This window comes from Rhodnius prolixus, unplaced genomic scaffold, assembly GCF_049639745.1.
Source record: "Rhodnius prolixus isolate KJV_2025 unplaced genomic scaffold, Rpr scaffold_4, whole genome shotgun sequence".
NCBI classification, from domain to species: Eukaryota; Metazoa; Arthropoda; class Insecta; order Hemiptera; family Reduviidae; genus Rhodnius; species Rhodnius prolixus.
The window spans coordinates 14,262,494-14,278,349 of NW_027411614.1; the positions used below are offsets into that span (position 1 = coordinate 14,262,494).

Genomic DNA, 15,856 nt, shown 5'->3' on the forward strand with positions numbered 1-15,856 from the left:
TGTGGCAGAGAAGAAAGGCCTAGATTGTTCTAGGGGTTAAGCGACCAAAGTCGGTATCAGGCCACCACTGTGTAGACAAAAGGGCTGGTCTCTACCTGAACTAGAAAGGAAAGGGCTAGATTGTTCAAGGAGTTAGTGACCTGTGTAAAAGCCAGCTAAGAGAAAGGCCTCAGTTGGGGTGGTGGCATATGTGTTTTCCCAGCCAGTGATTGACAGGTAGGAGCGAGGCAGAGAGTAGGAGGAGGGCGGCCCCAGCTGAGGTGGTGGCAGTATGTTTTCTCCAGCCAATGAACGTCAGGAGGGCGTGGAAACTTATGCTCAGAGAGTTGGAGGAGGGCAGTCCCAGTTGGAGGGAGGCACGCAGTTAAAAGGAGGCAGACACAGCTGGAGAAGTCAGTTTTTAATCGAGTTTTAAGGAGTTCTTAACGAGTTTTTAATCAGTTTTAATCAAGTTATTGAGTTTAGAGAGTTTAGAGTTCAGTTAGTCTTGGAGAGTCAGTGTTGAGACATAGTTTGAGAGAGTTAGTGTTGCGGAGTGCTTCAGCGGTAGCTAGTTGGGCAATTAGTCAGTTGATGAGTAGAGCTGTGTTAGTGCAGCTGAGCCTAGTGCAATTCGGTGCAGTGCGGACCAGGGGTCAGTCGTGGAACAGTTTTGTGACGTAGTGAGTAAGTAACAGTAAACTGTTGTGACTGTTGTAAATGGTGACTGTAATGAATAGCGTTAGTTGCTAGTAAATGTTAATGTTAGTTAATATTAATGTGTGAATAAATCAGGTTATTACTTACAACTTTAGCGAGTTTTATTATTTAATCAAACCCACATATTTAATAACTAGTGGCAGGCACTAGTTGTGTAAGTAAAATTTTTGGAAAAACTTTACAATATGTTAGGCTATTTATTCATACTAAATAGGAATTGACCCCTCGATTGGTGATTGGTGATTGGATAGAGCCTACCCATCTCTGCTTCATATGTTGCGTGAGTGTTTACTTTAAAACATAACTCTAATGTTATGTCTCTTCAAGAAGAATTCCAGAATCTGGCCAGCAATCTGTTTATCGTTCAAAAAGGCTGAAGAAGGTGTCCAGATATTGCTGCGAATCATCAATTCTCTTCTTCACGAATTGGGAATCACTTTTATGTTATATGTATAATTCTTTACTTTGGTTTGTTAAAAACAAAGCACTACTTTGATTGACTTGTTTACCAAAAATTTTGTCAAAATTCCTTAGAATACCACATTTTTTTAATTTCTCGGATCAAATTAGGCCGCATACATTAAATTATTGGCTTTTTTTTTTAAATAAAAAGTTTCAGTTCTTCGCTTGGATCGGTAAAGCTGGCCACAATAAATGCTTGAAGCACTTTCTTTGAAGTTTCACTCGTATTGAGTCCAATTGATGTTAAAAGAAATTGAGAATAAATGGCTCAAAGTTTAACCAAATACTAATTTTCAAATATCAGTCTCATTAGATTATTATTGCTTTAATTAACTGTCGTTAGATGTGAATTATTCAATCATAAAATATAACATTCGCCATAACCAAATACTTAACAATGAATGTTTTGCTAAGTACATTATTCCACTTGATTTCCATTTGCTAAATTTAGCAAAATTTGGTGTCATGGAATGGTGTGTTTAGGATATTTTACTGGTGCAGCCATGATTTCTAATATTTCCTTTATTATTAAATAATCATAGAATCTAAAAAGTGTTATCATACATTACTTTACTTTCATAGAAGTTTTGAATACCGTAAATCTAGGTTCTCTCTAGAACTTACTTCATCACGGCGCCTCCATTAGAATATTGTGAAATTTGTCCATAATTTTGTTGAACCTCTAAAAAAAAATGTTCATGTTGATGGCATCATTATTTTAGTGTTAAGCATTAATATGATTGAGAAATTACCTACTTTTTGAAACAATATTGTAATTGTGTATTCTTATTTCTTGTTCTAGATCCGCCAGAAGTTCGACTGGTAGGAGCACCGACAACAGATCTCGAAGAGAATCGAGATAATGTTGTATTACGCTGTGTTACCGATGCTAATCCTCCTGCATCAGTTGTTTGGAGAAAAGCTGGTCGTACTGATATATCCAGCCTAGAAGAAAGTCTTCAGTTTAGGCCAGTAACTAGAAGAGATTCAGGAACATATACCTGCCAAGCTAGAAATAGTCTAGGACCAAGTGAACCTCTCACAGTAAATCTTGACGTTAAATGTTAGTACTATTTTGAATAAATGATGATTGATTTTGATGCTTACTTGAAGTACATTATGCCAGTATGTTTCAAATAATCGAAAAATAGTTTCCATTATAATTTTTGGAGCGTGGCGAAGGGTTGGTGTGAATCAACAATGTGCGCCATCTCTTGTACATAGTTTCAAGCTCATAGATGCTTGAGAACGAATTACATTCCCTGTATATGTTAAATTCAGTATAATTAGATTCTTGATTCATAACGACTTAACTCATTAAAAGAGTAAATAAATAACGAAACATAACCTCTCTGAGGCTCTCTGTTCTGTGATGTATAGTGTTGTCTGTACCAAGAGGACTCTGTCCCGAAGATCAACAGTTCACTTTGGAGGCAGCTAGATTTTGGTGCGCCTTAAATGGAACGTTGGCTCTTCTGAAAGTTTATTTTGATTTTATGAGCAATTTAGATGTGTTGAGTTTATTTACTTGAAATATTCTTAACGAAATTGACAAGAATGATACACTTCAACTAGAAAATCTATGGAAAAACTTACCTCTGTTTAGGATAGTGAGTATAATACCGCATTTATTGCGTCAAGAGATAAGAAGAATTGATCTTTGTACAGGGCCAGCTGAGCTAGCTGACCTGGGTTTACCGTTGTTCTTGAACTCTGGCCTCCCAACTTTCTTGACGGTCCATTGCTTTCTATCAATGCTTGAGAACCACAAGATTTAAATGTAGCAATTTCCTTCAATATTGTCCTTTAGTATATCTGTTAGTAAGTTGGTGTACAAATATAATTTGTATCAATTTATCACATACAACAAAGACATTTTCTGACGTAAAGTTTCTTATTCAATTTTGTTTCTCTTGCTTCTCTACTTTTGATTGTCAAATTTCCTACATAACATGATTCTGATGTATCTATCTACTCATATACATAATTAAGAAATAGCACATTAGAGGCAAGACTTAACTTTTCTCATTCAGATAGACTAATAATAATAATTAAGTGTTTTATTTGAATTACTATATACATAATCTTATAACCAGCAAAACATATTTACACAAAAGCATGGACAGCAGTCCATCTGCTTGACCAAATTCTATTTAAAAATTTACAATATAAAATAGCAGCCAGAACTTATCGCATAATTTACATTACATTCTAATATACACTAAGTGTATATTATACATTAATAATACTAATACCAATATACACTAAGTGAATCCCTTACAAAGCAAATTTTTTTATTTATCTCTCCCTAATATTCTCTTTTTTTGTTTTTACAAAGTTGTTTATATTTTTTATTAGTTATAACATACATACGTCTGATAAGGTCAATATTCGTGGTTCTAAACAGATTTAATAAAGCAAAATATTTAACTCTTAGTTTTGTAAATTGCACATCATGCATTTTTGACGGATTAGTAAACTAAATTTAAATTTACCTTCCATCGATTCCTCAGGTATCACCTGGGAGTCCCCTATTCTTACATTGAGATCCCCGATAAGAATTAATTAAATTAAATTGCTGTAAATAACATCACATATATTTTCAAAATCGCTACACCCATTAGAACCTCTGGTATAAGCTGGTAACACGTAAAACACCTGATTATTGGCTAAACCTTTAATTAGTGTACAATTATTTAACCCATTTCAAATCAAACCCTTCGAAAAATTTTTGAAAATAAACAAAGTCCTTGTCTTGTACATGAGTTTCAAAAAGCAAAATCATATCGAAACTGTTAATGAAACTAAAAAATTCCAAATTTCCTATTTTATTCTTTGATCCCGAAACATTATAACTTAAGATTGAACATAAATTTTCATGAATTATACCATTATCAAAACATTTGTACTTATGCAATTAAGTTTTTTGATTAAACAGCCACGTCCTGCTCTCTCCTCCCGAGACACTCATTGATCAGCGATAAGTCATCCTCCTTGCACGCAGTAATGCCTTTTTCTTCTCATAAAGCAAATAACCATCTCTAACTAGCACTTTTTCAACTTTGTCTACCGCCATTATTTTCTTCCTTATTTCCTACAGTTTCTTTTTCTTTTGCCTGTCTTGATAAGTAAGATCTCGGTTAATCCAGACACTTTTCTTTATTAACGTTGGCGCTAATTTTCTTCATAAAAGGGCCGCTTTCTAACTGATCAGGTGAACTACGCGTTCTTTTGCTTTCAGATTTATCAATTTCCGGCGAATTATTCTTCTTGTAAATTACACTATTAGCCTCTTTTTTAAACCATCACTCATAATAAGGTATTTATATATATACATATATATAAATTAATACGGCCGATACCTTAATCAACCGCTGATAGAGCTATATCCCCCACCACAATTTGCTATCCCCTCTGCTAATTCAGTTCTATTGCAAAGCTTTGTTTCAGATGACCTTGAAGTAACAAATAAACTGATTCAAACCAAAAAAACCAAATTAAGTTCAAAATCCAATGTAACAAAATAAACACAAAACTCACTTTTAAATGAAAACTCACTTGATAACCGTTCAAACAAACAAAATAACTAGAGCACAGAACGAACACGTGTACTGTTTGACTGCCAAACCACTACTCTTCAGATAGACTAAAATCAATTATATTTGCGAAAGAAATGATCATAACTGAAATATGTAAATATAAAATTAAAACAAGAAAACTAGAGATAACTATTACAGGATACAATCCAGAACTCTTGTTCCCATATGGCAAACAAATAATTTTATCTTTTAAAAGGATAAAGTTAAACAAAAAGTAATAATAGCAGAAACTCTCTTGAATTATTAAATGTTTTTCCCTCGTTGAATTTGAAAATGCTCCAATTAGGGCAAAAACCATAAATGGTTAACAAAAATTGCATTAAAGAGGAACACGAAGTGTTTAAATTATCTAAATTTGTGAATAAAAAGGTCTGCTTCATCTTTACGAAAAATATTCATTTTACATCATCATAAATCATAAAATTAATGGTTTTTACGGAGTAGCGAATGAATTGTGAATTTAGTTTTATGGTTTAATTATACAGATTAATTTTTAAAGAAAGTCCTTTCATGGAAAATGGTTGTTTAATTTTCTAGTACTTACTTGCAACAGTTTGGAAATAGAGGCAACACAGTTTCCTCTGAACGCAGTAAGACTGAGTAGATACAACCTAACGTTTTATTTTATTTTTTTTTTTTAAAAAAAAAAAGGCAAAATGAAGATACAATATACAATTTTTTTGATCGAGAAACTAAATTAATTATTTAACTGCAATAGCTTCTTATAATATACACATTTGAAGCAAAATAAAAAGTAATATAATTAATAAAAGTAGATTCATCGTATAAGCGCCCAAAGACAAGATTTGTTACCTATTTTCAAAATATAAATTTAAAAATATTGAAGAATATTTTGATTGAAATTAAAAACCCGACTACTTTTATTAAACATTTTGATTTGCAATCTTTGTCAGTGATTTACAAATTATTAATTAATGTGTTTTCCTTTTAGAAAAAAGTTTTTTAAAAATATCTTCACCGAATTGTATTGGCAATTGAATGGTGTCTGCCACACATTAAGGAAACAATAAGAAAATTACTTTAAAAACAAAAGTTTCATAGTTGTTAGAAAATTTTTTACTTTGATCTTTACTGAGAAAAAAAGTAGACAAAATTTGAGGCAAGGATTAGCTTTGTGGTTAGGGTGTTGGATTCCCACGTAGAGATGGTTCGTTTCCAGTTGCTGGCCCTTAGATTTTCTCTTTAGCTTCTTACAGCTCACTGTCCGGTGTTGGCCAGTGTTGCATGTAACGAGAGAACACTGTCCGGTGTTGGACAGTGTTGCATGTAACGAGAGAACACTGTCCGAAGGCCGGCAGTGCATTGAAAAAAGCTACGGGTGCCACTAACCTCAGATGTTGACGCGTCTCAATTTAAAAGAAAAAAAAATTGATGAAATTCTAAATGTAAAGTACTTATAATGAAAAATAATAATATTCTAATTAATTCGACCTTATAATTTACTTATAACTTGATATTAAAAATTAATTTACAAATTTTGGAATTACCATATTAATTAAATTCAAACCAATTTGATTGGCTGTTCGCATCATCCTCCATCCACATCATTCTTTTAATGCTGACTTGTGTACAGCCCATTCAAAGTATTAAAAAGACAACGTCAAAAAAGCAATCCTTTCTGATGAAATTGATAAGTGATGTGCTGTTCAAAAAAAAAAATTCACACGCAAGACCTAGATCCATTTTAAAAAGGTCAGTATTAGACAAGGATAATTATCATTTATCACACCTGGCTGATAATTCTTGCCTTTAATCATGTGTCGCTATAAAACAAAAATTCAAATAAAGTTACGCCTTTTAAATTAAAGTATATTTTTTCAGGTGGACTTTACTTCCAACTTCCAAATTAGGTTTCGTGGGGAGTGAATAGCAATGGTTTTTTTACTAAAATCTTCGTGTATTAACTAAAACCTAGATCAATAATCGTATCCATTACCACGATACATCTTAGCCTTGCGGGTCTCGCCTCAAACCACTCGGCTGTCTGCACTTTTAAAATAACCACTACTCATGATATACCTTTCGAAAAGTGTTTGTATGTAGATGTTTTTCATGAGGAGTGCACGTTTTAAACTTACGAGGGGGTACCCAAAAATAACCGGAATTGCGTTGCCGCGCATGGAGCTTATGTAGTACGCATTTCTGCCGCTAGACGTGTATAGCGCAATTCCTTGCCAGTTCAGTCCTGCCTGTGTTGTCTGCCTGGCTTGTTCTGTTCATCTGCAGTGATTGTTTTTACCAGCGCTGTTTTGTTCTTTTTTCGTTTTTTATGATGGCAAGTTTAAGTGAACAACGTGCAGCTCTGAAATTTTGTTTTCTACTCGGCAAAAATGCTGCTGAAAGTGTTTTAATGTTGAAAACAGCTTACAAAGATGACGCTATGGGAAAAACTCTAGTATACGAGTGGTTTACTCGGTTTAAAAATGGCGACATGTCGATTGATGACAAACCTCGTTCTGGACGTCCATCAACTGCCCGAATCGACGAAAATGTTGAAAAAATTCGAGAGCTGGTGTTCACAGACCGTCGACAGACAATTGATCAACTGTCAGAGAGTAGTGGGTTATCTTGGAGCTCGGTTCAGCGAATTTTAACGGAAGATTTGGGGATGAAAAGGGTTGCTGCCAAGTTTGTTCCTCGAGTTCTGACTGACAATCAAAAAGAACATCGAGTTGAAACATGTCGTGCTTTGAAATAACAGCTTGAAACTGATCCAGACTTTCTGTCAAAGGTCATTACTGGTGATGAGTCATGGTGCTATGGTTATGACCCAGAAACAAAGCAACAGTCGAGCCAATGGAAGACGTCATCTTCACCCCGACCAAAAAAATGTCGTCAAGTCAAGTCAAACATCAAAACAATGCTGATTTGCTTTTTTGATGCTAAAGGCGTAGTCCATTCAGAGTTTGTCCCCCCAGGTCAGACCGTCAAACAAACCTTGTATTAGGAAGTTTTGAAAAGATTGCGCAATAGTGTTCGCCAAAAAAGACCCGATTTGTGGCAAACAGGAGACTGGTTCTTCCACCACGACAATGCACCTGCACACACAGCCATCTCTGTTACACAGTTTTTGGCTAAAAATGGCATGGTTCCGCTGCCCCACGCACCTTACTCGCCTGACCTGGCTCCGTGCGACTTTTTCTTATTTCCACGCATGAAAAAGAGCATGAAAGGTCACCGATTTGACAACATTGAAGAGGTCAAGAAAAAAACGAAGAAGGAGCTGTCAGCCATTTCTAAAGATGACTACAAAAAATGTTTCGAACAGTGGAAGCACCGGTGGGACAAATGTATTAGTTGTAATGGAGAGTATTTTGAAGGGGATAAGGTTGTTCTGTAAAAAATTTGTAAATAAATAGCTTTTAAAAAATAATTCCGGTTTTTTTTGGGTACTCCCTCGTATACTATATTTTTGAGAAAAATGAAGTCAAAGTTTTTGGAAAAAAATTAGAAACTAGCTATTTCTTATGTTTGGGCCTCAACGTCAAATACTTGATATTATTATTTTGAAATATAAATTAGCTTGTTTAAAAGGAAATTTAATCTTCTCTCTAATGAGTTTATTGAAATTGCTGCAGCTATAACAGTTTGAGAAATACAGGCAACTGTTTGCTAAAAAGTAGTGATACCTTGAAAAAACATAAAATTAAAAATATCTATAAAACGGAGCAGAAACGGGCTACACCAAAAGGGTTTACCTCCCGAAGTTTCGACCACTCCTCCGTATACACCCTGTATAAATAAGAAATTGTTTTAATTTTAATTGTGATCTTCTAATGGCACCAACAAAATAGCCTGACGGCCAATTGTATTTTGAAAAATAATAAATTACTGGGAAAAATTAAAAACCAGATTAGCGCTCACTCTTTGGGTAATTATACACGTAGTTGTACAATCAAGTCTATTTATATATATTCAAACAGCAGTAGGATATTCTCCCCCTGCAGAAATCCATTTACATTCCCCGCTTGTGCACAATCTGTAGGAGGTTAAGGGGCTGTGAAGTATGTTAAACCAATAATGGAAACCAATAACTTGGTAGTTTGGTATTAGCCTACTGTATACAGATTCCATTTATCCCAGGTCTGATACATGCCTCTCAACTTTACCAACACTTCCCATAATTCTGTTGTTGCTCTTCCCAATTTCATTCTATTTTGTAATAATATCCAGGATCCACAGACGTTACCCCCCAATCACCCCCATTGATTGAAATGTTGCCTGTATATAACACAAAAATGTAACTTTGGTTTTAATTAAGTTTGTAAGGTCCAGTCTTCTAATCAATAAAGAATTTATATATATATATATTGTGTAAACACATACGCACGTTGAACGCGCTCCCTCACGTTGAAAGTATTAAATTTTAGAAATGACTTTGTCCAAGTTCAATAAATTGTTCACGTTATTAATATTTCTTTCCGATATTGATTGATGAGTGGCTTAAATGAATTTACCTTAATTAAAGCTAGTATTTTAATCAACAAAAATTGTAATTTTTGCCAGCTTCTAGTCAATTTGTTTTATGTAAGTAACTTGAATCTTTTCTTATCGCTTATCTTTTACGGAGACAAGATAATGGTTTATGGTAAAATTAGAGCTATTAATTTGGACAGTTAGATCAATATAGCGTGAGAAATTTACTCAGAGTTGAATAAGTTCATTTCTAAAATCTGATATTATTAACGTGAGAGGTATTCAAGAGAGAGACCTTGTTTACAAAACATTATCGGAATCCCTGCTACGTTCCATATTTTCAATTTCAAATCTTGAAAATTCATAGATGAAAATTTATGAAGAGCTATTTTTTTAAAAAATTGACTGCTAAAGCACAGCTGAGAAGAGCCGTGTTGGAAGCAGAGTTGGGCACTGATTAAAAAAACAATTAAATTCTAAATTTAATTGATTAAATTTTTTAATTAATTAAATTTATTTTTAATTTTAATCAGAATTTAATCGGCGAATTTAATCGTAATTTTAATCATATGACAATTATTTAATCAATTAAATTTCAGATTTAATCGTTAATCAAACTAATTTAATCATCCACTTTTATGGCTTTTCAACCAATGATTCGAACCACGTTTTGGCGAGGCCATTTTTCTGAGCGTCTTCAATAAATACTTTTCGGTTCATTTTTGTAGACTTGGACTTCTTCACGAGTCTCTAGACCAGTGGTTCTTAACCGGTGTTCCGAGAATATGGTCCAACTGTTCCATTTTTTTAATTTGAATTTAATTTTAAGTTCTTGCTAAATACCGAATTTCAAATTATTTAATGTTAGTGTTCCGCAAGAAAAATATATACATATAATTGTGCTCCGCGTATATGAAAAGGTTAAGAACCACTGATATAAAGGGTTGAAAATTTTTTGGGTCATGAAATTCTGTAAAACTATAGCCGTTCTATATCTCCCACTGTGAACCACGTATTGATATGGAACTTTTTCTTTTATACACTTTGTTTTTCTCAATTAAAAACTATAGTTATTTTGTGCACAGATCTATAAATGTAGCAGATATAAACGGTTGAAAAGTTTTTGGGTCATGAAATTCTGTAAAATTATGGCCGTTCTATATCTCCCACTGTGAACCACGTATTGGTACGGAATTTTTTTCTCTTATACACTTTGTTTTTCTCAATTAAAAACTATAGTTATTTTGTGCACAGATCTATAAATGAAGCAGATATAAAGGGTTGAAAATTTTTTGGGTCATGAAATTCTGTAAAATTATGGCCGTTCTATATCTCCCACTGTGAACCACGTATTGGTACGGAATTTTTTTCTCTTATACACTTTGTTTTTCTCAATTAAAAACTATAGTTATTTTGTGCACAGATCTATAAATGAAGCAGATATAAAGGGTTGAAAATTTTTTGGGTCATGAAATTCTGTAAAATTATGGCCGTTCTATATCTCCCACTGTGAACCACGTATTGATATGGAATTTTTTTCTCTTATACACTTTGTTTTTCTCAATTAAAAACTATAGTTATTTTGTGCACAGATCTATAAATGTAGCAGATATAAAGGGTTGAAAAGTTTTTGGGTCATGAAATTCTGTAAAATTATAGCCGTTATATATCTCCCACTGTGAACCACGTATTGGTAAGGAATTTTTTTCTCTTATACACTTTGTTTTTCTCAATTAAAAACATAGTTATTTTGTGCACAGATCTATAAATGTAGCAGATATAAAGGGTTGAAAATTTTTTGGGTCATGAAATTCTGTAAAATTATGGCCGTTCTATATCTCCCACTGTGAACCACGTATTGGTATGGAATTTTTTTCTCTCATACACTTTGTTTTTCTCAATTAAAAATTATAGTTATTTTGTGCACAGATCTATAAATGTAGCAGATATAAAGGGTTGAAAATTTTTTGGGTCATGAAATTCTGTAAAATTATGGCCGTTCTATATCTCTCACTGTGAATCACGTATTGATATGGAATTTTTTTCTCTTATACACTTTGTTTTTCTCAATTAAAAACTATAGTTATTTGGTGCACAGATCTATAAATGTAGCAGATATAAATGGTTGAAAATGTTTTGGGTCATGAAATTCTGTAAAATTATGGCCGTTCTATATCTCCCACTGTGAACCACGTATTGGTACGGAACTTTTTTCTCTTATACAGTTTGTTTTTCTCAATTAAAAACTATAGTTATTTTGTGCACAGATCTATAAATGTAGCAGATATAAATGGTTGAAAATGTTTTGGGTCATGAAATTCTGTAAAATTATGACCGTTCTAAATCTCCCACTGTAAACCACTTATTGGTATGGAATTTTTTTCTCTTATACACTTTGTTTTTCTCAATTAAAAACTATAGTTATTTTGTGCACAGATCTATAAATGTAGCAGATATAAAGGGTTGAAAATTTTTTGGGTCATGAAATTCTGTAAAATTATAGCCGTTCTATATCTCCACTGTGAACCACGTATTGGTAAGGAATTTTTTTCTCTTATACACTTTGTTTTTCTCAATTAAAAACTATAGTTATTTTGTGCACAGATCTATAAATGTAGCAGATATAAATGGTTGAAAATTTTTTGGGTCATGAAATTCTGTAAAATTATGACCGTTCTAAATCTCCCACTGTGAACCACTTATTGGTATGGAATTTTTTTCTCTTATACACTTTGTTTTTCTCAATTAAAAACTATAGTTATTTTGTGCACAGATCTATAAATGTAGCAGATATAAAGGGTTGAAAATTTTTTGGGTCATGAAATTCTGTAAAATTATGGCCGTTCTATATCTCCCACTGTGAACCACGTATTGGTATGGAATTTTTTTCTCTCATACACTTTGTTTTTCTCAATTAAAAACTATAGTTATTTTGTGCACAGATCTATAAATGTAGCAGATATAAATGGTTGAAAATGTTTTGGGTCATGAAATTCTGTAAAATTATGGCCGTTCTATATCTCCCACTGCGAACCACGTAGTGATATGGAATTTTTTTCTCTTATACACTTCGTTTTTCTCAATTAAAAACTATAGTTATTTTGTGCACAGATCTATAAATGTAGCAGATATAAAGGGTTGAAAATGTTTTGGGTCATGAAATTCTGTAAAATTATGACCGTTCTATATCTCCCACTGTGAACCACGTATTGGTACGGAACTTTTTTCTCTTATACAGTTTGTTTTTCTCAAAAAAAAACTATAGTTATTTTGTGCACAGATCTATAAATGTAGCAGATATAAATGGTTGAAAATGTTTTGGGTCATGAAATTCTGTAAAATTATGACCGTTCTAAATCTCCCACTGTAAACCACTTATTGGTATGGAATTTTTTTCCCTTATACACTTTGTTTTTCTCAATTAAAAACTATAGTTATTTTGTGCACAGATCTATAAATGTAGCAGATATAAAGGGTTGAAAATTTTTTGGGTCATGAAATTCTGTAAAATTATAGCCGTTCTATATCTCCCACTGTGAACCACGTATTGGTAAGGAATTTTTTTCTCTTATACACTTTGTTTTTCTCAATTAAAAACTATAGTTATTTTGTGCACAGATCTATAAATGTAGCAGATATAAATGGTTGAAAATTTTTTGGGTCATGAAATTCTGTAAAATTATGACCGTTCTAAATCTCCCACTGTGAACCACTTATTGGTATGGAATTTTTTTCTCTTATACACTTTGTTTTTCTCAATTAAAAACTATAGTTATTTTGTGCACAGATCTATAAATGTATCAGATATAAAGGGTTGAAAAGTTTTTGGGTCATGAAATTCTGTAAAATTATGGCCGTTCTATATCTCCCACTGTGAACCACGTATTGATATGGAATTTTTTTCTCTTATACACTTTGTTTTTCTCAATTAAAAACTATAGTTATTTTGTGCACAGATCTATAAATGTAGCAGATATAAATGGTTGAAAATGTTTTGGGTCATGAAATTCTGTAAAATTATGACCGTTCTAAATCTCCCACTGTAAACCACTTATTGGTATGGAATTTTTTTCCCTTATACACTTTGTTTTTCTCAATTAAAAACTATAGTTATTTTGTGCACAGATCTATAAATGTAGCAGATATAAAGGGTTGAAAATTTTTTGGGTCATGAAATTCTGTAAAATTATGACCGTTCTATATCTCCCACTGTGAACCACGTATTGATATGGAATTTTTTTCTCTTATACACTTTGTTTTTCTCAATTAAAAACTATAGTTATTTTGTGCACAGATCTATAAATGTAGCAGATATAAAGGGTTGAAAAGTTTTTGGGTCATGAAATTCTGTAAAATTATAGCCGTTATATATCTCCCACTGTGAACCACGTATTGGTAAGGAATTTTTTTCTCTTATACACTTTGTTTTTCTCAATTAAAAACATAGTTATTTTGTGCACAGATCTATAAATGTAGCAGATATAAAGGGTTGAAAATTTTTTGGGTCATGAAATTCTGTAAAATTATGGCCGTTCTATATCTCCCACTGTGAACCACGTATTGGTATGGAATTTTTTTCTCTCATACACTTTGTTTTTCTCAATTAAAAATTATAGTTATTTTGTGCACAGATCTATAAATGTAGCAGATATAAAGGGTTGAAAATTTTTTGGGTCATGAAATTCTGTAAAATTATGGCCGTTCTATATCTCTCACTGTGAATCACGTATTGATATGGAATTTTTTTCTCTTATACACTTTGTTTTTCTCAATTAAAAACTATAGTTATTTGGTGCACAGATCTATAAATGTAGCAGATATAAATGGTTGAAAATGTTTTGGGTCATGAAATTCTGTAAAATTATGGCCGTTCTATATCTCCCACTGTGAACCACGTATTGGTACGGAACTTTTTTCTCTTATACAGTTTGTTTTTCTCAATTAAAAACTATAGTTATTTTGTGCACAGATCTATAAATGTAGCAGATATAAATGGTTGAAAATGTTTTGGGTCATGAAATTCTGTAAAATTATGACCGTTCTAAATCTCCCACTGTAAACCACTTATTGGTATGGAATTTTTTTCTCTTATACACTTTGTTTTTCTCAATTAAAAACTATAGTTATTTTGTGCACAGATCTATAAATGTAGCAGATATAAAGGGTTGAAAATTTTTTGGGTCATGAAATTCTGTAAAATTATAGCCGTTCTATATCTCCCACTGTGAACCACGTATTGGTAAGGAATTTTTTTCTCTTATACACTTTGTTTTTCTCAATTAAAAACTATAGTTATTTTGTGCACAGATCTATAAATGTAGCAGATATAAATGGTTGAAAATTTTTTGGGTCATGAAATTCTGTAAAATTATGACCGTTCTAAATCTCCCACTGTGAACCACTTATTGGTATGGAATTTTTTTCTCTTATACACTTTGTTTTTCTCAATTAAAAACTATAGTTATTTTGTGCACAGATCTATAAATGTAGCAGATATAAAGGGTTGAAAATTTTTTGGGTCATGAAATTCTGTAAAATTATGGCCGTTCTATATCTCCCACTGTGAACCACGTATTGGTATGGAATTTTTTTCTCTCATACACTTTGTTTTTCTCAATTAAAAACTATAGTTATTTTGTGCACAGATCTATAAATGTAGCAGATATAAATGGTTGAAAATGTTTTGGGTCATGAAATTCTGTAAAACTATGGCCGTTCTATATCTCCCACTGTGAACCACGTAGTGATATGGAATTTTTTTCTCTTATACACTTCGTTTTTCTCAATTAAAAACTATAGTTATTTTGTGCACAGATCTATAAATGTAGCAGATATAAAGGGTTGAAAATGTTTTGGGTCATGAAATTCTGTAAAATTATGACCGTTCTATATCTCCCACTGTGAACCACGTATTGGTACGGAACTTTTTTCTCTTATACAGTTTGTTTTTCTCAAAAAAAAACTATAGTTATTTTGTGCACAGATCTATAAATGTAGCAGATATAAATGGTTGAAAATGTTTTGGGTCATGAAATTCTGTAAAATTATGACCGTTCTAAATCTCCCACTGTAAACCACTTATTGGTATGGAATTTTTTTCCCTTATACACTTTGTTTTTCTCAATTAAAAACTATAGTTATTTTGTGCACAGATCTATAAATGTAGCAGATATAAAGGGTTGAAAATTTTTTGGGTCATGAAATTCTGTAAAATTATAGCCGTTCTATATCTCCCACTGTGAACCACGTATTGGTAAGGAATTTTTTTCTCTTATACACTTTGTTTTTCTCAATTAAAAACTATAGTTATTTTGTGCACAGATCTATAAATGTAGCAGATATAAATGGTTGAAAATTTTTTGGGTCATGAAATTCTGTAAAATTATGACCGTTCTAAATCTCCCACTGTGAACCACTTATTGGTATGGAATTTTTTTCTCTTATACACTTTGTTTTTCTCAATTAAAAACTATAGTTATTTTGTGCACAGATCTATAAATGTAGCAGATATAAAGGGTTGAAAATTTTGTGGGTCATGAAATTCTGTAAAATTATGGCCGTTCTATATCTCCCACTGTGAACCACGTATTGGTATGGAATTTTTTTCTCTCATACACTTTGTTTTTCTCAATTAAAAACTATAGTTATTTTGTGCACAG

General features: G+C 32.4%; 1 protein-coding gene and 1 long non-coding RNA gene across 2 annotated transcripts in view; one reads left to right on the plus strand and one right to left on the minus strand.

The window, feature by feature from the left end:
• LOC141455542 (uncharacterized) overlaps positions 1-15,856 on the plus strand; it is a 287,527-nt gene that overhangs the window by 154,347 nt on the left and 117,324 nt on the right. Inside the window, exon 7 of the mRNA XM_074130658.1 lies at positions 1,964-2,224. Coding sequence (XP_073986759.1) covers positions 1,964-2,224 — 261 coding nt within the window. The remainder of the gene's footprint in view (positions 1-1,963; positions 2,225-15,856) is intronic.
• Positions 2,240-4,775, minus strand: LOC141456432 (uncharacterized). Its single transcript, XR_012459761.1, has 3 exons — positions 2,758-4,775; positions 2,510-2,636; positions 2,240-2,423 (listed from the first exon to the last, which is right to left on the minus strand). It is a non-coding gene; the product is annotated as an uncharacterized lncRNA (long non-coding RNA).